The 23,158-nt window shown below is 36.2% G+C and overlaps 3 protein-coding genes across 6 annotated transcripts; 1 reads left to right on the forward strand and 2 right to left on the reverse strand.

Annotated features, from left to right (window-relative positions):
• Positions 1-2,508: 2,508 nt before the first annotated feature.
• On the reverse strand, positions 2,509-8,938 carry LOC147863635 (mitochondrial fission protein ELM1-like). 4 transcript variants are annotated; one of them, XM_087319704.1, is made up of 11 exons: positions 8,691-8,938; positions 7,551-7,771; positions 7,341-7,437; positions 5,696-5,845; positions 5,452-5,578; positions 5,261-5,376; positions 3,533-3,596; positions 3,358-3,451; positions 3,167-3,275; positions 2,930-3,042; positions 2,509-2,836 (listed from the first exon to the last, which is right to left on the reverse strand). In XM_087319704.1, the coding sequence occupies exons 1-10, from the start codon at positions 8,835-8,837 to the stop codon at positions 2,941-2,943; spliced, it is 1,227 nt and encodes a 408-aa protein (XP_087175830.1). In that variant the 5' UTR covers positions 8,838-8,938; the 3' UTR covers positions 2,509-2,836; positions 2,930-2,940. The 4 variants fall into 4 exon arrangements, with proteins under 4 accessions (XP_087175830.1, XP_087175829.1, XP_087175831.1 ...); XM_087319703.1 differs by having other exon boundaries at positions 2,509-3,042; XM_087319705.1 differs by having other exon boundaries at positions 2,509-3,042; positions 5,261-5,373; positions 8,691-8,937.
• Positions 8,939-11,759: 2,821 nt separating this feature from the next.
• Positions 11,760-16,440, forward strand: LOC147863636 (uncharacterized). Its single transcript, XM_087319466.1, has 9 exons — positions 11,760-12,043; positions 12,269-12,396; positions 13,329-13,473; positions 13,806-13,894; positions 13,970-14,044; positions 14,156-14,330; positions 15,243-15,377; positions 15,882-15,947; positions 16,162-16,440. The coding sequence occupies exons 1-9, from the start codon at positions 11,987-11,989 to the stop codon at positions 16,258-16,260; spliced, it is 969 nt and encodes a 322-aa protein (XP_087175592.1). The 5' UTR covers positions 11,760-11,986; the 3' UTR covers positions 16,261-16,440.
• Positions 16,441-16,899: 459 nt separating this feature from the next.
• Positions 16,900-21,135, reverse strand: LOC147863637 (pyruvate kinase isozyme A, chloroplastic-like). Its single transcript, XM_087319465.1, has 7 exons — positions 20,423-21,135; positions 19,897-19,987; positions 19,621-19,814; positions 18,980-19,101; positions 18,217-18,460; positions 17,827-18,058; positions 16,900-17,485 (listed from the first exon to the last, which is right to left on the reverse strand). Exons 1-7 carry the CDS (start codon positions 21,038-21,040, stop codon positions 17,160-17,162), a joined length of 1,827 nt encoding a protein of 608 aa, XP_087175591.1. The 5' UTR covers positions 21,041-21,135; the 3' UTR covers positions 16,900-17,159.
• Between the last annotated feature and the right edge of the window lie 2,023 nt (positions 21,136-23,158).

Raw genomic sequence — 23,158 nt, forward strand, 5'->3', positions numbered from 1 at the left:
TGAGGGCAATCCCACAGACAATGCCTCAGAGTCTCAATAGGTGAATGGCAAAGTGGACAGCCTAACGGGCTGCCACGTTTACCTAGCCATTCGCCAACGGGAACCACATTATGCCCGATTTGCCACCAAAAAAACTTTATCTTTTCCGGCAAGTGGAGACGCCAGAGACCCTTCCAAAAGGTAATGAGCACCTCATCAGGGATGCCCAATGTACGCCAGCCATTGCGTAAGGGACCGTCTAGCTACAGTTGAAAAGCCCGACCCAGTTTAGTGTTGTACTCGAAGAAATGGCGAAATCTGCCATCATGTTTCCACCTGAAATCCCCTGGGTCTCATTCTAGTTCGACAAGGGGACGACAACCATATACCCATAACTTCCAATGGGGTTCCACCTTAGCAACATCCGGGTCTGTCTTCCAGATGTTACCAACTTGCGCCACCATGTGGATAGGGTTCCAAGAGCCCCTACTCTGACTCTCCCCAAAAATCTTATCTTTTCCCGATCCGCTCACGCCCTTCAGCACCTTAACCCTTCCAGCCTCATCAAAGAGACCGAACCAAGCATCTTCACTCTCATTTACTCTCATTTACTCTCTAAGGGTTCATGCAACACCAATACGTTTATGTATAGGGTAATAACATCTCTAAGTCCACTTCAAAAGAGTTGGAAATATGTTTGAAAGCACATTTTTACGAAGTTTCATCAGTAATGATAGAAATACCATAAATGATTCTATTTCTTAAAAGAAAATAGATTGTGGGCATAGAGAGGCTTGTGGGCTATGTTGAAGACAAAAAAAAAATCTCGTATTAACTTCCTAAAATGCACGAGAAAGTAGAGGTTTTAAATGGGCAACATATCTTGTTGTGGCAACATATCATGACTTGGGCGAGATACATGGGCTCATGCTTCATACATTGGATTACATTCAATGCACTAATTACAAACTACATCATCAAGCTAACTAGTTGCACGCACACTCATACATGTTAAGAACCCATCCATGTGTCAACAATCAAACCTTGTTTTTGTATGATAGCTTGCATTCTCTTTAATGTGAGAAGAGACATTAGGTCATTAACAAACTGACTTGTAAACTATTCATATATTTTACAAAACAAGCTCACAAGTGAAAGTATCACACTTAAACTCTAACATGTTAGATTTTATCACATTCAACGTTGCTTTTCCTGCATTTTTCAATTTTGACCTTTCCTTACATTTCCCTCAAGTACAATGTGTACTCTTAATTGCAACATTTGCATTTGTTAGAAAAAATCTAGAACTTGGACAAGTCTATTTGTTAAAATCTTTCACATTAGTTTCATAGGTTACATTTAACCTGTAAGAACAACAATAAAATGTCTCTCACTATAAGAGAGGTTGACCAAAATTAGAAAGAATTAAAACATTGTTTATTTCCCAATTTTGACTTAAACCCCAATGCAATTGTCCAAATCCACTTCCATACTACAAATGTTTAGGTTAGAGATGTCAATGAAATCAAATAAAGTTCTGTAATATTTGATTATGTATCAACCAAGGGCAAAACGTTCAGCACACAGTCCTATGCTACACAAGGCAATGGGTCCTCATCAATCCACCTACTTGAATGCAAGATATTCCAAAGCTTCAGTAGTTCATGTTGACGCAATTCTTGGTGCATAATGGGCTGACATACAACAGATCAATATGCTAGAATTTTTTTATAACTTCCTAGGACCACTTGTAACAGACTATCGCATATCCAGCTATATATGATCAAATATTTGTAAGCCAAAGACTCATTTTTTATTATTAAGCCTACACTTTGTTTGCTCAAGGATATATTCAATTTATTTACTATCACATCATAACAAAGCAATCTCACTGATTTTGCTGGCACATTTCTTGACTATAATAATCCTATACCTAAACCCAAAATCCTACTCCTGGCGCTTGAATCTCTAGCAAGGCCACCTAAAACATGTGATTGTGATATTCTTAGGCTGACCATTTACAAGTTAAGTTAAAGATTTCTTTAACAGAGTTGCTTTACATCATGGCCCAAGCCATCTTCGAAGGAACGGCATGATAACGATCGTATCATGTCTCTGTTCAATTCAAAATCATGGAAAGGTCTTTCAAAATCTCTGTTAGTGTATATCTGTCCAATTCAACATTGAGGCATGAGGGTCTCTGCAAAGACACTCCAACTTACCTGTAGTGGGTGTCTATTTGGTTCAACAGACATGGGTATAAAATTGGCAACTTTAGGGCATTAACAAAAAACTTACATAAATTGAGAGGAAATTTTTATTCACTCAATTATATCACATAATAGGCAGAAGCACACAACAGACCACGGTGCACAGAAGCATAAAATAGACAAAGCTCATGAAATCAAAACTGAATCCTTTTTATTTGAATAAAAATCAATTTAGCATCAAGAAAACATACATGGAGTAGGGTAAAGAAGCTATTCGTGTACATTCTTCTAGATTTCAAGTTTCAATGCCTACAAAAAATGAACACAAGTAACTTTTGAATCTTATTGACCCAACCTCAACATTTGGTAAAACTACAACATGTGTGAGGATAAGAAACATCCTCTGTACAAACAGTGTCTGACTTGTAAACACCAGCAGAATAAATACAAAAACTGACATAGTATGTGGTAGACTGAAATGAGCATTCTAGACAGGAGGAATAAATGCTTATAGAGGGAAATTTGTATAAATGATATCTATACCTCAAATGCTGTTTATTTAAGCATCGTACATTCTGGTACAAGTTCTGGAATTTTTTATGAATTTCTGTGCTACAAGAAGCTCTGTACTCGAGTTCTCACAGCTCCTGTACACTCACCAAAGAAATAATTTTTACTACACCTCTGGAAAATAAACCTACGTAATAGCACTGTAATTCAGATCAATGCAGTGGGGAAACCATTGGAAAGGTTATCTGCCAATGCTCCATCCATGCTCTGCAATAGCTTGTCGAACTCGGGATGCTGCATCTAAATTGTCGCTGAGAGGTGGATAGCTCCAGCTATCTCCCATCTGCAAAAAGCAGAAAACAAAATACTGTAACAAATCCTTTTTTTATATACATTATTGCATATTTTAAAAATCATGATATAACTAGAATTTTGGCAAAAGCATGACATGAATAGAAAAACCCCACATCTTTTGCATCAGTGAGTGCACGTACGACTCCACGATGACGCAGATTTTTGTGGAATGCTGCAAACTTCCAGTTGCATCTCTCAGCTCCTATAACATAAACAGGTTTTCTGCATACAAAAGAAGTTCCAGTCAAAACTGGCATTAAAATTAGAACTTTATCTTGAAGAAAGAAGACAGCATCGTATTTACCCTGTGCTGCATGCTTCACTCAACATACTAATCGAATCAGCAGTAACAATAAATGCATCTGCCCAGGCCAGATGCCCTAGATGAGGATTCAAACCTGCATTTCCATTTTGACACCATGTGTGATTACAATATACCGATTATTTAATAACCTTCACTAAAAACACTAGATATTTACCTTCACCATCCCAAATGTAAACTTTGGCATATGATTTCATCTCATCTTGAATAAAATCCTTCATCTGTTAATATAAGCATTTTACAAAATTGTTATACAGCATGACAATCAGAAAAAAGAGTTTATTATAAAGTATGCACCTACAATTTATAAGAACAAAATTCCAAATCAATACAGGTCAACTAACTCTCAAGAAGTTCTTACATGACCTACATCTTCAGGTGTAGTGAGTAATTTTTTGTGCTTTTTTGGAACACTTTCGAAGCACAATGGCAAATGGCATCTACATCCAACCATTGACAAATGCAGCGTCTGAGAGTGTTGCACTAAGACCAGAATACTTAAAACTGTCACTTGGTACTACAGCATTTTCACAGTACAGAAGTTGCACTTGGACCAGAAAACTTATATCTGTCACTTGCTACTACAGCATTTTCACAGTACAGAATACACAGTCCACATCATTGTTGAACTCAAGATACAAGTCATTTAGTTCGTTATAGTTCTCCAAATGAAAGTTCAATATGCCTACCTTTATGAAATAGCAAAACAAAAATACGTCATGGAGATAGCATGAGTTAAAACCATGTTTAGATCAATGAGTCTAAATCAGAACATACAAACTACCAAGTTGAAAAAAGTTTCATTTGGCTGTAAGAGATCAAAATCATTATTTTTGTACAGCTCATTTGCCTTCAGAGCGTGTAACCTGTCACAACTACATTGGCATTATGGGAGCCTTTATACTAGATAAATTAGGATAATGGGGATTGTACGTTTTCAGCTAGAAAAAGCTTTGGTCACCCTGCTTCAAAGATGATTTCTCCGAATTTGGTGTAGCTCCGGTCTAGATTCTAACCAGACAAAGATTGTCAGAATGGCAAACTGAGACTGAAAAACATGTAATGAATGAATGATACCCATAACCTACAGGTAATATTAATCTCGTTTTGATACGAAAATCAAATGAGATATATGCTCAAAGATTCAACACTTATCATGAGAAGAGTTAGTGGAGGTTAAGTGGAAAAATGGAGCAAAGCACACCTTCAACAAATATGGAGAAGAAATTTTTTGGGTTCAGTAATGCCATCTGCACATGTATCCTGGCCTTATTTATGATGTATAAATTGGATCACTCCGAATTCCTGCAATACATGATGCTCCAAACATGACGATCATCATCTTCTGTCAAAATTGTAGTGCTGGGTGAAAAAAAGGCAGATTCTATGGTATTTCTTATCAGAGATAAGAATCATGCGCTAGCATTGAAAGTGATTTTAAGATTATGTAGATCCTCACTTTGTTTATTTTCCATTTTGTCTTCCTCGAATCTTTTTATATCCTCTATGTTGAAAGTGAAAAGAATTTAAAGTTGTAAAATTAATGGAAGGTGTGCTTAAGCAATCAATAGGCATATCAGGATTAGTTCACAAGTTGGGATCCTCTATACTTGCAAGTGTCCTCGAATTTGACAAATGTGTTGATCTGCTTGCAAGAATTTACAACATAAGAAACTGCAGGTACAACTACAGCCAGAGGAACTTATTACTCCAATCCCAAGAAGAAGTGAAGATCTCAACAGTACCTCATATCTATACATTTTTTACCATTTCCTCCATATGTATGCTCAAAAAGACACTCGGTGCTTCATACAATGCCTCATTCCAAAATTGCAAAACAGAAAATAAATATACATTACAGACTGTTTTTAACAGTGAAATTCACCTTGACTGGAGTTCTTTGGGAGAAAGAAATGCGTACACTCCCACATGTTGCCAGAACCATCTTCAATGCAGATACAAGTTCAATGGCAAGATCATTACCATATTTACAATGTCCTGCTACAACAGTACCTCATATTTCATTTAATGTTGTCATCAATGAAATTAAAGGGAAGGAACAAAAAGTAACCATACTTGTTGGGCCACCAATATTCACCACAAGCATTGGCTTAGGTAGTGGTGCCAACTCATTATGCCATCGTGCAGCTGCCACCCGAAGCATTGTAGGATCAGCATGGTGAAGAGCACCAGTTGTAAGAACCTGTTTAGGTAAGAAAATTTTAGCATAGACCCTGGCAAATGCTAAAACAAGATAAAACATGGAAATTAACTCTCTTATCACAATTCAGATTCGTCCAATTTAAACTCTCAATCTTACCACATGTTTATCAGGTGGATGCCAAGGAGAAATCCATCTTAGAAGGAACTGAGGTACTTCCTGCTGGGCTGCTGGTGTTAAAACATGATAATCATGGTGAGGGGTAATAACCATATCATATTGTTGTAGACGTGTCCTGGGTAACTGTATCTGAAGAAAAAAATTTGAAACACCACTTATAAGAGCCTGTGTGACTGCCTAAAAGGAGATAATTGCTATGCAATCCTTTCAGCATACAAAATGGACTCTTTTCCGATAAATGCATGACAACACGTTTTTATGAGATAAATGATCAGAAGTTCTACGCTCTAGTAATAGAATTCAAAGTTATGAACGAAATTCATCCACTTGACATTTTATTTTAACTCAATGTGATGCACCACCTCGGTTTCAAGAGCTTCAAATCTGATATTAAAATCCCATTATATCCTTTGTTTCACTTAATCTTTAAATATTTCATGCAAGTTTCAATGATACTCTTGAAGAAGCACTGAATGCAGAATGCAGACACAAAGAAACTCGTTTTTTGTGAGTTCTGAAACCCAATACATGTGAAAGCAAAGTAAACCCTAAGAATATGTTGAATAATAGACAATTACAAAAGAAATTTAGGTTTTCTCAACTCGCAGCTTTTTTTATTGGCTTCAACTTTGCAAAATAGACAGGACAACAAGCATTGTATTGAAACTTCTCTTTTCTATAACTTGTATAGCACACTTGTATCATTTGAAGTTTCTCTATCGTTTTTATCTATGCAAGTACTTTTCAAATGGGGTAAAAGCCCATCAATGAATTTGCACCATCATGTAAATATCAGAAACTGGTACCAACGAAGAAATTTGCACCCAAATGGATGGAACAGCCGCAATGCTGGGACAGATATTTAACCTGCCAATTGTTAGTCTCAACTTTGACAAAATGTGTTCTTGAAATATTAACACATTGGTCGTGAGGCAAAACAGAAAATTACACAATGAACAAAAAGAATATCAAACCCAGACCATGCCAGAATGGCCAGCACACAAATAGATGTATATAATCACAATGAGTTGCAAGGAAGTCGACATATAGGATATCTACATTTAGGAAACCCTGCAGATTATATCGTTTCCCTCAAATCTACACATGCTGAATGACAATATGAAGACTCATTTGATAATACACAATGATTGGTTTGGTTTCCTTCTTTCAGCAACTGAAGCATGGTGTTGGTATTATTAGTATCTAATCACAATGAGTTGCAATGATGTCGACATATTGGATATCTACATTTAGGGAACCCTGCAGATTCTATCATTTCCCTCAATTCTAGACATGCTGAATGACAATATGAAGAATCATTTGATAATACACAATGATTGTTTTGGTTTCCTTCGTTCAGCAACTGAAGCATGGTTTTGGTCGTATTTTTGTGAAAGAAAAGAATGCACATATTCCAAAGTTGTAATTAGTGTTCCAACTTTGCTGAGGAAGCAACAAAAAGAGAAAATACCAGCAACAGCAGCTTACACTCACCATTCTTGTGATCAAGTTTAGGAACGTTATATCTCATTGCCAGCACACCTAGAGCTCGCTAATTTAATTTACTTCTAATTAATAAATCCAGTAGATATAACCTGTTTAAATCAATAAGTAGCTGATATACCTGAATGACAAAAGTGTCTCGAGAAGCCAATCGTTTCACAGCCGCAGCGATTGATGCTGTGTCTCGACCTGAGGCAACCACCAACAATGGTCCCTCTCTGAGACAAATCAAAAAAGGCAATAAAGAAAAGTTGGAATCGCATATCAATAGCAATGCACTTTGATTTTCTGAGTTAGAAAATTGCAAGCAAAACTTAATAAAACATAAAACCTGTCGACATTTTGTCTTGCATATGCTGCTATATTCCGTGCATCAGCCTCAGGAATTGCAGGATCTGTATCCTTTATCATGTGTACATTCTTTTGTTGAGATAATAAATAGTATCTCAAGTCTGATTGGATATACTGAATTATGTTCTCAATCTTCTTGTGTACATTGACAGGCAACCACCTCAGCCATCTGTTATAACTTCCTTTTGGCCGACTCACACGCTGCAGAATGTTAGAACCAAGTAAGAAGATGACGAGAAACAGAAGTCTTTTCTGGAAATGAAAAGAGAATCAAATTGATTCCAGACCCAGAATAGAGACACATCGCTGGTTCTTTTGTATGAAAAGTTCAAATTTTAGTTGGGTTCACATTTTAAAACCGCATAAATATCCGATGATAATATCTAGTTTGAATCACTACAAAGAAAAGAATGGTCCATTCGGAAAACATGGTTCTACATGGTAGATGCCAGCGCCAATGTTACAGTCAACATTTTCTTGCATCCATCCAAATGGTTTGCGGTGTCCAGCCATTTGTCACAGACTCCGAAACTAAATATATTTATTGAATGCATCCCAAATAGAATGTGGCATTCAAATCCTAAATTGAAGACTTCCCAGGATACAGGTAAACAAATCTGTCCAACTGGTTTTGTTCCTTCAACGCTGACTATGTTAAATCCATCTAAATTGCTGTATATCTTTCAAACTATGCCAAAATCGGTCTTTCAAAGATAACCATGTCAAAGCCATCAACTTGGATTTTGTCTTTCAAAACCAGTAAAGTCAAAACTATCCAATTCATTGTAGATACCGAGACTTGAGAAATAGACATGTCATCACAGCCATCCAAAAAAATACTTTGTACCTTACAAAACCGAAACGATGAAGCCTTTATTGCAATCCACATGGTTAAATTCTAATACAGCACACCATATATGACAATACAAAAGAAGATAAGATAAAGAAATATTTTCAATTGTTGTAGCGAAAAAAGCAACATACGAAGAAAGAGGTGTTATCAGCGAGGCCTAAAGAATCGATCGAAACACTGCACTGACTTACTAAGTAGGTGCATCAAATCCATCAAAAAACTGCGGGAAATGCTAGATTTTGGGAGGCAAAAAAAAGAAGGACTTACAAAGAAAGAAGTGTTATCAGCAAGACCGAGTGCATTGATGAGGCCAAAGCACTGATGTTCAGCGCCAGGAGCACCATTTCCGATGATGACAGCACGTCTTACTACACAAGAGAGTCCACGATCGAATATTTCTGGCATTGATGCCATGGCTTCCAGTGCCTGCTTCTCTCTCTATTCTGCTACTGCTTCTGGTCCTTCCGTCTCTGCTTCCGGTGTGCCTGTGTTCGATCCTCTGCTACAACCATAAGGAGTAGACAGAAAGATGCCTTCGTTTTAGAAGGACAGCAATATGTGGGGAGATTCGTCGTCGCCTTTTCTTTCTTCTTCGCCGATTGCACGCACGCACGCACGCACAGCAGAAACACAAATAAATATGAAATATGTAATGTTTGTATAATGTTTTTTATTATGTACAGAAGAAGAAGAAGAAGAAGAAGAAGAAGAAGAGCAGAAAGCAAATATCTCTTTTTTCTCTCTCATACATAATTCTTCTTTTGTGCTTCTCTTATTTCCATTTATTTATTTATTTAGACGTTTCCTTCTTTCCTTTTCCTTCTGCTTTCCCGATGGGAATCGCGTGATGCACACGATACGCATATATATATATATATAATAATAATATACTATATACATATAAACCTTGTATGCACCATACGTGCATTCGCCTTCGCGAATGATTCAAACGTTCGAGTATGGTAAACACCCTCAAAACGTTTGGTAAATACCATACTTTTGTATTCATTATTTATTATAAGGTAAAGTTTTTTTTTAAGGTAAATACCATACTTTTTGTATTTATTATTTATTATAAGGTAAAGTTTATTATTTATTTAAGGTAACAAGTGTTTAATATTTATTTAAGGTAACAAGTTTTTTTTTTAACATACGAATGTTTTGATAACATACGCATTCGTATGAAAAAAGGAATGTTTGCATATTACGTACTATGCATATTGATATATATGCACATACATAAGAAGGAGGCCTTCTTCTTCTTGTCTGCCTTTAATCTCCTCTCATTGCCCCCCACATACATATCACCATAATGAATTCATGAAACACAGGCACACGTCTCATTCATGGTTCATATACAAAACTTCTTCACTTTTGGCAGCTTGGATATCAACAAGTTTAGTTGAGAAAGCTACAATTGTTCATGCATCAACATTAATTTGATTCGGATAATGATCGTTTGAAACTTCCTACTTTTACATTATATTGCAAGTGGTCTCCACTTTTTTTGACTTCTACAATTAGCTACTTACTCGATCAATTTCTGCAATCTTCGTGTTTGTGCCTTTCTAGGCTTTGCACAAGAGTCAACTTGATCTATCTAAATCTCTAATTCGAGTGGGATTGACATTTGCCAATTGATATAGTTGTGTATCAACATTAAATGTTCCCATTTTTGTCAAGCAATAAGTTAATATTAGACTCTACATATAACTACTCACATAATCAATTGTGTCAACGTAAAATTTTGTTTGTACTATGATTTTTGAGTCCCCACATGTGGCAAACATTATGGCTCAATGTATGTAGGCTTTGTTTTACCACATATGTTTTGCGAATAATACTCTTCAATGAAATACACCGACAAACTAAAAACACATTTTTTGCAAATAATTTACTTAGTGATTGACCAAACCTTGTATTTGAATAGTATTCGAATAGACACTTGGTTTATATCTATATCTACCGAATATTAGTTTCATAGTGAGCATAGCTAGATGACCCATGGTAATGTGTATAACAAATGCTCTTATTTCTCATCTAGATTTGATAATCCAAACATCATTTATGTTCATCATGTTTGATTTTCTTCTCTCTATTACCTTAACTCTTTAATTGTTGAGTTTCCAAAGGGTTAACTATTCATCTATACTAATTTGCACATGAACATTAATTTGAGCTAATTAAGAGTTAATGAATCTTACAATGGTCCATTAGCTTGTTCGTGATCTTTAATAACAATTGTTTAGAAACTCATGCTTTTGACATGACCCTTATGTTTTGTAGGGCCAAGCAAACCTCTTGAGGTGCCATTCTTCATTCTCCCTAGACAGGTTTATCTTCCATGTTAATGCCATGAATCTCCATAAAGAACATGCATTTCTCTAGGTCATTCATTATCCAAATCTTTTTGTCACACTTAGGGTCTACAATTTTACAACCTTCTATCATTAGACATAAGTTTTTGGTGTTTTATTTGTTCATTCATGTCATGTCATGACATATGCATGGCTGAGTGGGTAATAAGTAATGTCCTCTCTTAGTTGGGTTTGTTATTGGGGGTTTAGAAAAAAATAGGTAGATGGTGTTATTTTGTCAAGCAAAAAATACCCCGATTTGTTAAGTATTTCACAAGAATGTAGCCAAGTTTACAAATTTCAACCTAATATTACAAGAGGGGTATTTTGGTACACTTGTCCAAACTATGGTAAAACAATTGTAAAAAAAGACTCATAGAGTTGGGGAAATTTTGGTTCATATATTTGGAGTGTATCCAGAAAACAAACAAATAGGGGTATTTATGCAAATACCTCGAATAAATAGGGAATCAAGAATTGGATTAAAACTATAATTCCACATAAAAACCTGGTTGTTTATGTCAACTTACAAAACCAAGAACAATGGGTCAAACATTATAATAGTCTTAGAACTTTGAAACTTCACTAGTAACTTATTTTCGCAATCTAAGCCATTTGATTGTCTAGGCCTTGTGAAAAGATCCAAAGAAGATATTTGGTAGCCATTTAGTTTACGAATTACACATTTTATGTTTTGGGTCAAACTAGGCCTTTAGCGAAGGTTTGTGAAGGACTAATAAGGTATGGGTTCAATCAACCATACACGTGCCTGACCCTGACACATTCCATGTAAGACTAGTATCGAATGGAGCGAGTAATGAAATTGATGTAGATTGAGAAACAAGGATACTAGGTTAAAAAATTTGATATCATTATAAAGGAGGGCTGTTTTTGTAGATTCAACAAACTAAGGATATTTAGGGTTATGCTTCGTAATTTCATAAGAAAGGAGGGTTATTTATGTCAATTCAAGAAAAACCAAAGAATTAGGTTAAATTTTGTAAATTCAAATAACAAGATTTGGGTTGCGACGATTGATTTGTTTGTATATATATACTTTCTCTTTTTTCGCCCAAATTCTTTTCTTTTGTTCTCTCTTGCCTTCTTTTTTTTCTCAGAAGGAAGATAGATGAAAATGAAATCAGATTTCTGATCACTTCACCAATATTGTTGTTGATTAGAAACCTAATCATTCGATTATTAATAATGGAAGAGAAGAATCAGAAACCCCTTGGGAGGTTTCAATCAACTTATACGAAAGAGGTAATCAAATTAGGTCGGATTTGTTTTTTCTTTATAATCTTAATTGGGTCTTTTGTGTAATCTTAATTGGATTTTCTTTTAACTTACTTGGGTTTTCGTTAATCTTAATCTAGTTCTTTTATTATATCAATTGGAATTTTTTGAGGATAAATGTCATTGGATTAATGTCTGATTATGGAGTAAATGATGGTTTTCTTGTGTGTTCTGATTTTATTGGATTACTAGCTGGGTACTGAACCAAATTATGAAGATTATGCCTTTGCTACTAGGCACGGAGGAAGAGATATACAAGCAAAGGGGAAATCTAACATTGGGACAAGATTCAAGTTCCCAACACAAGTCTCTTCTTATGGGTAAGTTTTGTTTTTTGAATATTATGTAACAACATTTTAATTGCACATAAGATAAGAGATGTATGTGTCTGCATGCTACAATTAGCACTAGGTGATCCATCATGCAACATTTTATGATCTATTGGTACTTGTCAATGGACATAGTAGACCATATGCTGGAACATGTCAAAATATCGTTGGGCAAAGTGGGGATCTGACCATCGATTGGTGATGGTGGTAGTTCTATTGTTGGGTGTCAACCCCTAGAGGCTCAACAACAATTTATAAGTACCCCGTAGAACTTTATTAACAACAAAGTGAGCCTTGTGCAAGGTGGCTATGTGTGTTTGGTAAACAAAGCCATATATATTACATGTACATGTACCTATGCAACACTAAGTTTCTTCAAGCGCGCAATGTGCAAGGTTTCTATATGTGCTTGTTAAACAACGCCATGCATATATTACATGTACAAGCATATATTCCTCACTATGTAATTTCAAGAGACAATATGGATAGAGAGAAGCACTTTAGTATTCCATACTTAGATCAAGCTTCAAATTTATGATAACTTAAGTCTGGTTTTAATGAAGGCCACTTTGCATGCCTTCATTGTCAAGGGAGTATCTACATTTTAACCAGATAAATGAAACAAACACCATATTAACACTCTTGAGCTAGATGAGACTGATGGGATCATGTGATGTATAACTACGTGCATACATGTGAGCACATGTTTGAGCTCCAATTTTTTCATAGTAATAAATAACCTTGGATATATTATGGCATATTCATTGCACTATTTACTCTGAATGGGTAAAAGAATGATATAAACAATAGCCATCAATAAAACCCTCCAAACTTCCCCTTGAAAATGATAGATAGGTGTCCACAAGTATTTACTCTTGCTCACTTGACGCTATAATGAATTTTGTACTCATTGATTTTGAAAGGATGGATTATTGCAATTTAAAAGCTCCTAAATTAGAGGATTATGGGGAGAACAAGCAACCGTGCAATGATCGTAAAGTAGAATGTGCCACTCTTGCAGGCTATAATACCACATATAATGATGGAAGTTTTGTCCTTCGACATCAAGTATGTTGCATATTTATTACAAGTTATATTACATTAATTAACATTATTTCCAATATTACAAATTACATGCCACTAGTTATTGAACTAGCGTTAGAACCCTTCGCTTAATTTTTGGTCGCAAACGAAAGCATGGAAGAATATTCCACACATGTGTGTGTGTGTGTGTGTGAAACAATGAAGATTTTGTCGTTCAGTAAATCACAATGGCATTCTTGTTTGCTTTATGTTTATTCAAATCTTAAGCTAATGAATTATCATATCCTTTTAAGAGATGAAGGCAAAATATAAAACCTATATAAACATTCTTGAGATTTCATGTGGTGCAAGTGTAGGATCAACTTGAAGGAAAAGATCTAGGGAAAGGTAACACCATATCTCAAAATAAAGCAACCAGCAAAGAGCATACTAAAGATGAGTCAAGGTAAATATTTATGTTGACGATAAATATTGTACTTCATTTCGTTATTAAATCAATATTTTATGGTTGTCTTATTAGGCGAATATTTGGGCCATGGAATTACACGGGTCAATTGAAAGAAGACATTCTTATCCAAAGAGACAAGGCACTAAGGTTATTTTGATTGAATATTCAATAAAATGATATGTTAAATGTATAAATGAAATATATCATATTTTGTGAAGTTAGGGTTTTCTCATGTTAGCTTATATCTTTAAAAGCCAGGATAGAAAAAGAACTTTATCACCTTCCCGGATACATGGGCCATCAACCACAACATAATCCACCTTCAACCACAACTTATCGACGAAGAAATTCGGAGAAGGAAAAAATGCTTCTTTATGATCTTGATCAATATTCAAGGGAGTTGTGGCCACACTATAAAGGACATAAAGCCCAGGTTTTCACTTTTGATCCAAATCCATCCCATAAGCATGATTATAAATTTCTCTACAACTTTTCTTGTAGAATTCTTGTCTATAATATAATGGAATCACCATTCCAAATTAGTTTGAAATGGAAAACCATGTGCAACAAATCATTTATGATTCACAAGTTGCACTTGCCAATGGAAAGTAGATAAGTGCATAAGGGATTTATGGATAATCATCCACAAAGCAAACATAAATATGTTATTTGTGCTCCTTGTTAGGAATGCTTATTGTATACACATGTCTTGATTTTAAAGTTGGTACAAGCATAGCATCACTCCCTCTTTCGATACTTCTAGAACACAATGGCATGAGGTATACATGTTTTGAGGACTCTACTAAAAATAAGATAATATAAAATGAGTATAGGCTTGTTGTATGTTGCATATAATCTTGAGCCATACACAAATCTTTATGATTGCAAAGAAGGCCTTAGAGACTATTTGTAGATCATCACTTCATCAAATTGCGCATAAAAATGTCTTGACAAAACATGCCACTCACACTTGGGGCTTGAATTACTATACTTAGCATAATTGATGCTTCCAAAGACTAGTACAAAGTGTCAAAATAAGAGATGAACCTAGAAGCTCAAAGGTGCATGCATGCATATATATACACATCGATGTAAAATATTATGGAGGTCTTTTCCATTCAAGAGTATTATGTTTAGATAGGAAACCTCATAGTCATAGTCTAAGAAGATGACTAGAGAAGCTGAAACATATGTGTACACACATTAATATATTATTGTGGATCTTTGTTCCCTTCAAGGACATCGCATTTTAACATGGATCCTCAAACAGCATTGAGTGTATGATCAAACAATAAATTTGCCCTTTGTTAGCTTGTACATACATTAAATTATATTTACAATGTAGGCATTAATCAATGTCAAAGAGCCTCCACCTCCCAATACGACGACAACTTATGGGTATACAAACCATATGATGCAAAAACAACAAGCTTGGTCAAAGACAAACAATCATACACGTATTGTTATCCCTGAAAAGAATGTAAGTGATATTTGGATGTTACAAAAACGTTGATCGGTGTGGTGTATGATTTTATAGTTCTAAATTAGATAAAAAAAGTCTACATTCCTACAAAGCTCTTGTTGTGTTAACTATACATTAAAAATGTATATCACTTGCACATGAAGCTCACAATCTAGACATGGCTACACAAACGGAACACATGGGTGAACTACTAAAAATATTGAATGAGTGGTGTCATACACCTTTTTGGGGAGCTACATGGTCAAGGTAATAACTTAAATAAAGAATGCCATGAAGAGTCTTTGGGGTACATAGGAAAAGACTTGGGACATTCAAAATGTAAAAATTAGAAATCTTCAAAATATTAAGAGGAATATACATGTTGATTCATACATACAATATAAAGAAACACATATGTTCCATGCCATATGTACATGTTCACATGCACATAAGACATTACCACAAAAGATGATAATATAATTGCATTGCTCATGTACATCCATCCTATATTTCGTCTTGTAGAAGAAAGCAACAACCAAAGATTTCTTCACACAAGGAGCTTCTGGAAGCACTTCAGCAAATGGATTGGTATATTCTCTATTTGATCATATAGTTCCAATTTCATACATATTGCAACATTGCAAGTTGTTTTTGAGGTTTACAATAAATTATCCATAGATAAACAAGCTTAATATTCAAGATATTATACAGTTAAACAAGAATATAAGAAGCCAATATATGTGCCCATCCATATTTTTATGAATTACTCTAAGCTAATTAATTCTTGTATTGTGCATTGCAGATGATGGCCGAGAAATTTTATTCTTTCTATCGACCACTAGAAGGAACCTTAATTTCCTTTCAAGCTGATAAAGCATTAGCATCAAAGTATTTAGACTAGTAAACAATTTAGAAACAAACATTTTGAGTCCCTTTGTCCTTGAGCCAATCCAAGCAAATGTTTCTATCGATCATGTTTAATTCATTCACAATTAATGCTTTTGGAAACACACACTGCCCATATAAAAATGAGAGGTATAACATACTTGAGACCATTCTTGCAAAGATCAATCAATTGGATATGCCTGATAGGGTATGATCATTGCGTAAATCTAACCTTGCTTGTACTTTTAATGCTTGGCATATTTCTTTTCATGGATGCCAATTGCTTGCAAATAATCATTGACAATGGCAATAATAAAGAGAAGAATCTACACAATGCTAAATAAATCTACGTTTAATCATCCTCTTGTAGAAAATCTACGGCCTTCTCATCATTGGAAAATTTGTGTTGTGTTATAGTGATGGATAGTAAGTATTTATAACACAGCATACATTTTCTGATGACAGAAATAAAACAGATGACAGCTAAGCCAGCAAGAATGACAGCCAATAACGTCGTTGTTTGGCTTGTGCCTGCCCTTTTGGCAGGCTTATTCTAATCAGACCAGTCCTGATTTATTTGATTAATCCCACTGTTTATGCCAGAATTGAATTTTTTTTCATAAATGATAATAAATGCAAGAGAAACTACAAGATATGGTCCAAAGGCTCAAAAGTTTAGAAAAAGAAATTGCTCCTTAAAAAAATAGAGCAAGAAAGGCCAAAAAAGTTTTTATGGAAAGTCCATTCACCGGGCTTTTATATACAGTTAATATTCTTAAGAGAGGAGCTCCAAAACCTCTAGGATTGGTCAGGGAGTTCTTCCAACTAGTATCTTCACTAAAAATGCATATGCTTCAACAGTTAAGAAAAAAGAGCAATTTGAGAGATTTGGTGTGAGCATTTATATTTTTCCAATCATGGAATTCTTCGGACTTGTATGGATTGAAGCATACTAGATTGGCTTGAGGGAGTGACATCAGAAACCGCAATGATCAAGTCCCCAGATTTCACCATGCCACGAGCTTTCAGTAGTGAGAAAGTGAGACGGAGGTTGACCTCCATATCCTCTGAGAAATTTATACGAAATGGTATCAGGCCCCACCTCAGATTTAGCTTTATCCGCACATCTCTCGAATCAGTGAATGCGAAAATGGGACATTCGGGTCGGTTCCGAGATACTAAAGATGCCATATGACCCCCTTTGGTGTACACAAAAATAGCGTCTGCCTGGAGTTTACTTGCTGCATCAAACAAGTTGGGAGTAAAGAAATCTCAACATCCAATATATATCAAAATAACTACCATAGACATACATACATACATATATATGTGTGTGTGTGTGTGTGTGTCCATCTAGATTGTATGCATATTTTAGTTGACAGAGGTGTTCATACAGACACATACAGAATACATAGTGCATGACACATGCCACACATTTATAGGTACTACATGCCAGTACATAGACACAAACATTTACAGGCGTAATTTAGATATATATTTGTTTATTTTATGTATACATACATATATACACATGTATATAGCTGGGGTGTATACAAGACATCTATAAAGAAATGCTACTAACCCATTAGGGCTCCTGCAGTACAGATCTGTTCAGATATCTGGTCTGACAGCACATTTGAGAGCTGTTGCAAGAGAAGAGGGTCACGCTGCTTCTCCCTACACCATTCCTCCATTCTTAGGCTGACAATCCTCAGCACGCTCAGTGCCTTTTCGGGAAATCGTCCCATTGCAGACTCACCAGAGAGCATAAGTGCATCAACTCCCTGTTGTACCATCTCGGAAACATCTGCTACCTATATCAACAATCCAAAGCTAGAGATCTCTCAATTCCCACGATAAAAAACTGAAATGGCGTAATAAAATGAGAATGGCTGAAATCACTGATAAGCTCAATGGCTTAACAAAACTGAAATGGCTGAAATAACTGAATAAGAAAAGAAAAATGTTGCACCTCAGCTCGTGTTGGTGTTGGGCATTCGATCATTGAGTCCAAAAGCTGCGATGCGACAATAACTGGCTTGTTCAACTGACGGCAAAGTAGCACAACATCATTCTGAACAGAAGGAACTTGCTCCAGAGGGATTTGTGCACCGAGATCCCCCCTTGCTACCATCGCTCCATCTGACACACGGATAATTTCGTCTAGATTTTGCAAAGATTCACAACTCTCGATTTTAGCTAGTACTCCTATCAACCTGCATAGGACCTTATTTTTCAGTATGTGTCGCTCCTATTTACTCCAACTTACAGGCATATCTATACATGACATGAAAAATAGGCCAAAGCCACAGAAACCATAGCCATTTATAAACTCTCAGAGAAAGATGATAAAAACAGGGGAAACTACTAGTATCCCAAACAGGAGACACTACTAGGATAATTTTCTTGGAAAAACATTGAAAAAAACAGGGGAAAAACATCAGTATCCAAAACCATAGTCAATGAGTATGTACAGATCTGGCAGTGAGAGATGATAAAAATAGGGGAAACATTAGCATCCTAAACCATAGTGAATGGTTATCTACAAATCTCAAGGAGAAAATGGAGGATGTGAATAATCCAAACTAAATGTCACCGACAGAATTATATAAAAGTGGAAAGTTCAATAAATTAAATTGAACCAAACGTTGATATGTATGATAAGAATCTTGTCATTGAAGCTTCAGGTAAACTTGTTTTGGTTCTTTTAAAAAAAAGATAAATATAGTATTTACCTCTGTGGTGACCTTGCTGCGATATAGCTTTTCAGATGCTTGATCACATCTGCCGTTTTCACAAATGAAACGGCAATAAAATCAACATTCTCAGCTATCGCAAAATCGATGTCAATCCAATCCTGAGAGAACAATATGACAAAGTCAAACCCTTCCATCTCATAGGAAAATAAATACACGAGCTTACTATGAGAAAAAATATCCATTCCAAGTGGCAAAGATTAACTAGCTGCTTTCTGTGCATGATATACAGACATTAAACCTATCTTATTATTTGAAATTTGGATGCCAATGTTCTTTCTTATGCATATTAAAGTCAAAATTAAATTATTTTTTTGTTATAAACATGTTGCTTAACCTTCTCCTGGTATCTGAGACCCAATAATATGCAGTTGCATGTAATTGGCGATGACTAATATGGGTAAAGATGAGTGTGTTCAATAAAACTCCCAAGTGAAGCAAGGCTTATTCATTACTGAAATGTCAAGGAATAGACGGAAACAAAAACATTTTTCATATAAATAAACAAATAAACACTTCTCAATTCTCAATTCTCAATTCTCAATTCGGGCCTTCTTTACATTATCCCATGAAGAATGAATAAAATTCCAAAAATGTCAGTTTGAATTTATGAAACACACCTTTGAGGATATAGTGGGAAGCATAGAATTGCCCTCACGAACCAAATATCCACCTCTCCAGAAAGTCACGTTGGCTCGAGGCAAAAGCAACCCTGGATCGATGCATTTACAATGAACATCAGGCCCCACCTTTTCCACAACCTCGAATCTCACCATGCCACCATCAACCACGAGCTCGTCTCCAATCATCACATCTGTCAAAAAAAGTCATCACCTTTTTAAGCACAAATCCTCCTAATTCCACTGTATCAATGCCATCACTTTATCTTCTTTCACCTTCAGCAAATCCCCCGTAATTAACTTGAACCGTGCGATGTGGTAAAGGCCCATCAAAAGTTCTTACAGTAAAGACCCAAACGTCTCCATCCTGTTCATAAATACAGTGATGCATCAACATGCTAAGAAACAATATATATTTCTTCAACTTACATTTAAGCAGGAATGATTTGAGGATGAAGATCCTAATTAAGAAACTCCAACTAGTAATAGCATTGTGTAAACACCTTTAGCACAAATAGACCATAGAAAGTATCCTGCGTACTATATGCCTAATGCATCTATCTCTGGGCTTCATCAACAAGTTAGCAATAGGTATATGTGCACATAACGGTTAGGATTTAACCATAAATTGACTGAAAAACACAGGAAAATGTACCAAAACGGTATGAAGCTATACTGACATAATATATACATAATGGGTCTATATCTATCCTTCATGGGAGTCCTATTAACAACAGTTATATGTGCACCTGGCATTCACAATTTTAAGCATGAATGTAGCTAAAAAGGCGCTGAAAAGTACCTCTGTTCTGACAGAGGAGGCACCACCGAGGTCTCCCATGTGGATCTCACTACCTTCCGTGTCAATCATGATGGCAATACAATACCCTTTCTCATCATTGAGCCTTCTAACATGACTAATGACCTGAGCATGCCATTCTCTACTACCATGGCACATGTTAAGTCTAGCCACGTTCATACCTCCCACAGCCAGAGCTTCAAGTTGTTCAGGCAAACAACATGACGGACCAATCGTACACACTAGCTTTGTTCTTCTACTACTTCTGAACCCATTTTTCTTCAAATCTGACTCTGTCACTATATCCACTTCTAGCACACCCGAAGAAGAAGAAGACTTATCTTCTACAATAACCAATGCTTGCTTGTTTAGAGAAAATAGGTTGCTTTCAGTGGCCTTTGTAGAGGTCATTGCAACCTCCGTGAGTGTAGCCGTGCTTTCAAATTGCTCGGAATTGCATGATATTGAGCTAAGCAAGCTGAATCGATTGTTAGACGATGATGGGTTTGTTCTAAAATGATGACATGGGGTAGGAATTCTTGACTTCTTGGTGAAGGACAGAGCTCGGTCGGTTGAGAAAGAGCAGTGAGAAGTCAGGGAGATCTGTAGAAGGTTCGCCATGGAAGCTCAAAAAGCTCGTCAAGACACCTATGTGCAGTGTTTGTTCTTCGTCTTTCTTTGTCGGAAGAGGAAGAGGAAGAGGAAGAGAGAGAGAATGTTTGGGATGATAAGAGAGAGAGAGAGAGAGAGAGATTTTGCATGAAGGCCCTTTTCATGCAAGCTTGAGAGGGTGTGTGTGTGTGTGTGTGTGTGTGAGAGAGAGAGAGAGAGAGAGAGAGAGAAGCCATTGTGATGAAAGAGCCCTTTTCCATGCAAGTTGTAAAGAAGGTTTCAATTAAGTCATTCCTTCATTCATTTTGTGTTGAATTGAATTGCTTTCAATAGAGAGGTTTAACCGACGCATCGCACCCACACCACATTGCTATCTGTTCGACTACTCTCATTATTATTATATGAGCCATCTTTAGTTTGATCACAAGAAGACATATGAAGGTTCCTTGTCCACGACATGATCCATCCGAACTCGATCTCGAATGCCTTTTGCTTGTTCACTCTGTTTTCTCGTTGGATAAAATATGCCTACAACTATCATCACTAGATACATAATGTTAAGACGTATAGAGATTGTGGAAGGGGAAAAACAAAGCTCAATTCCCGTTTTTCCATCCATTGTCAATAGGGATTGGAATTGAATCGCCCAAAGTTTGGTCAATTTTGAATCGTCCTTACTTGCCATAGAGCTTGAAATTGAAGGTATAAAAAAAGGAAAGAAAGATGGCAAATGGCTCAAGGTTCGGTTGTACAATGTCAAGATTCCAAGAGATGAGAGTAAGAATACACATGTTTTTTCTCACCAATACATGGCTAGTAAGCATGCAAACACTATTTCAAAGAAGCACTCCAAAAAGATTGTGAGAGAGGATTTATAGGGTTTCCGCTTGCTCGGGAGTGGGAGGCAAGATGCGGACAAAGAAGGCACTCAAAGTGGGAGAGAAGGACGTGAATGTGTGAGTGGAATAGCCCACGACATGAAAAGGCAAGGCAATTGTTGTTCTTGAGTTGCATGTTGCCAAGTGGCGATATTCTTGTGATCCTAAGAATGCTATATGAGTGAAAGATTTGCTCACACCATGGAACCACTCTGGTTCCATGCCAATCTTCAACACTTTGTCATCTTGGTCTCCGGGCAATACAAATGTTTTGTTATTGCTTTCTTGCTTTGTTATTATCTTCTTATCTTCAAAATAAAAACTACCTTTGAAGCTTCGACCATTATAGCTCAGGCTAGCGAAACTCGAAGGCCTTCCTCCTAGATTATTTTCTGTTTCTTTTTATACTCTGTCATTGTTTTACTCTATGTTTAAAGGGGTTTCCTCGTTGAAATCAAACTTATTTAATTCTTAATCTAGCATTTGGTGTACAAGAAAACTGTGAGTCTTAGTCTTAGTTATTTGTCATGTAATTATGTTTTATGTCACAACACCATCTTCCCTAGTTTAGGTCCTTGTTGATCTTGCTCAACTTTCACACACACATGTGTATTTCTACGTAAATGTAGTATGTTGACATTGTTATTTGAAGGCGTTTACTCCAAAGTTGTAGTTATGTACACATAACGTAGGTGAGGGTAGGTCTCTAATATTTACATAAGTGAAGGATATACTCACTAATGTTAAAAAGGGGACTAATGTGATTAGATAGAAGGAATGATAGGTGCATGCACTATCATGATTTGGAGAACCAATGAATGGAGAGCCTTTTAGAAAGGCACATCTATTCAAGGGGCCTAGGAAGTGGTATACATATGAGGCTTCGCTACCCTCATAACAACATTACGTCGGAAAGCCTCACCCGACCACCCCCGAGCTATGATTTAGACATAGCCAACCTACCACCGACATCCCATACCGCCGGATATTAGGATGACTAATACCTTAGAAGAGATAACACGATCGTCGAGATGAAAGCCTAGCTCGCACCAACGGTATCTAAGACAACAACCTTCTGACGTAATGTTCTTATGAGGGTAGCTAAGCCTCATATTTATACCTCTTCCTAGCCCCCTTCAACAGATGTGCCTTGGATTACTGATGGATATTGTTAGTGATCGAGATTCCAAGTTTACTAGTGACTTTTGAACCGAGGTCTTTAAGAATCTAGAAACTACGTTGAGCATGA

This window comes from Azolla caroliniana, unplaced genomic scaffold (genome assembly GCF_043228905.1).
Source record: "Azolla caroliniana isolate FFs.n. ecotype wild unplaced genomic scaffold, voAzoCaro1.0.p SCAF_5, whole genome shotgun sequence".
NCBI classification, from domain to species: domain Eukaryota; kingdom Viridiplantae; phylum Streptophyta; class Polypodiopsida; order Salviniales; family Salviniaceae; genus Azolla; species Azolla caroliniana.

Bases quoted from the DNA above. Each gene is read 5' to 3' on its own strand.
- LOC147863637 (XM_087319465.1), bottom strand. From the start codon at position 21,040: ATGGCGAACCTTCTACAGATCTCCCTGACTTCTCACTGCTCTTTCTCA. The intron at 19,815-19,896 runs GTGAAAGAAGAT...TTTTTTTGACAG, and splicing joins TTACGGGGGATTTGCTGAAG to ATGTGATGATTGGAGACGAG. The intron at 18,059-18,216 runs GTGCAACATTTT...TTGTTGATATAG, and splicing joins CAACACCAACACGAGCTGAG to GTAGCAGATGTTTCCGAGAT.
- LOC147863635 (XM_087319704.1), bottom strand. From the start codon at position 8,837: ATGGCATCAATGCCAGAAATATTCGATCGTGGACTCTCTTGTGTAGTA. The intron at 3,597-5,260 runs GTGAATTTCACT...TTATATTAACAG, and splicing joins CCCAAAGAACTCCAGTCAAG to ATGAAGGATTTTATTCAAGA. The intron at 3,276-3,357 runs GTAAATACGATG...TTTTGTATGCAG, and splicing joins AGTGAAGCATGCAGCACAGG to AAAACCTGTTTATGTTATAG.
- LOC147863636 (XM_087319466.1), top strand. From the start codon at position 11,987: ATGGAAGAGAAGAATCAGAAACCCCTTGGGAGGTTTCAATCAACTTAT. The intron at 12,044-12,268 runs GTAATCAAATTA...TTGGATTACTAG, and splicing joins AATCAACTTATACGAAAGAG to CTGGGTACTGAACCAAATTA. The intron at 14,045-14,155 runs GTTATTTTGATT...TTTAAAAGCCAG, and splicing joins CAAAGAGACAAGGCACTAAG to GATAGAAAAAGAACTTTATC.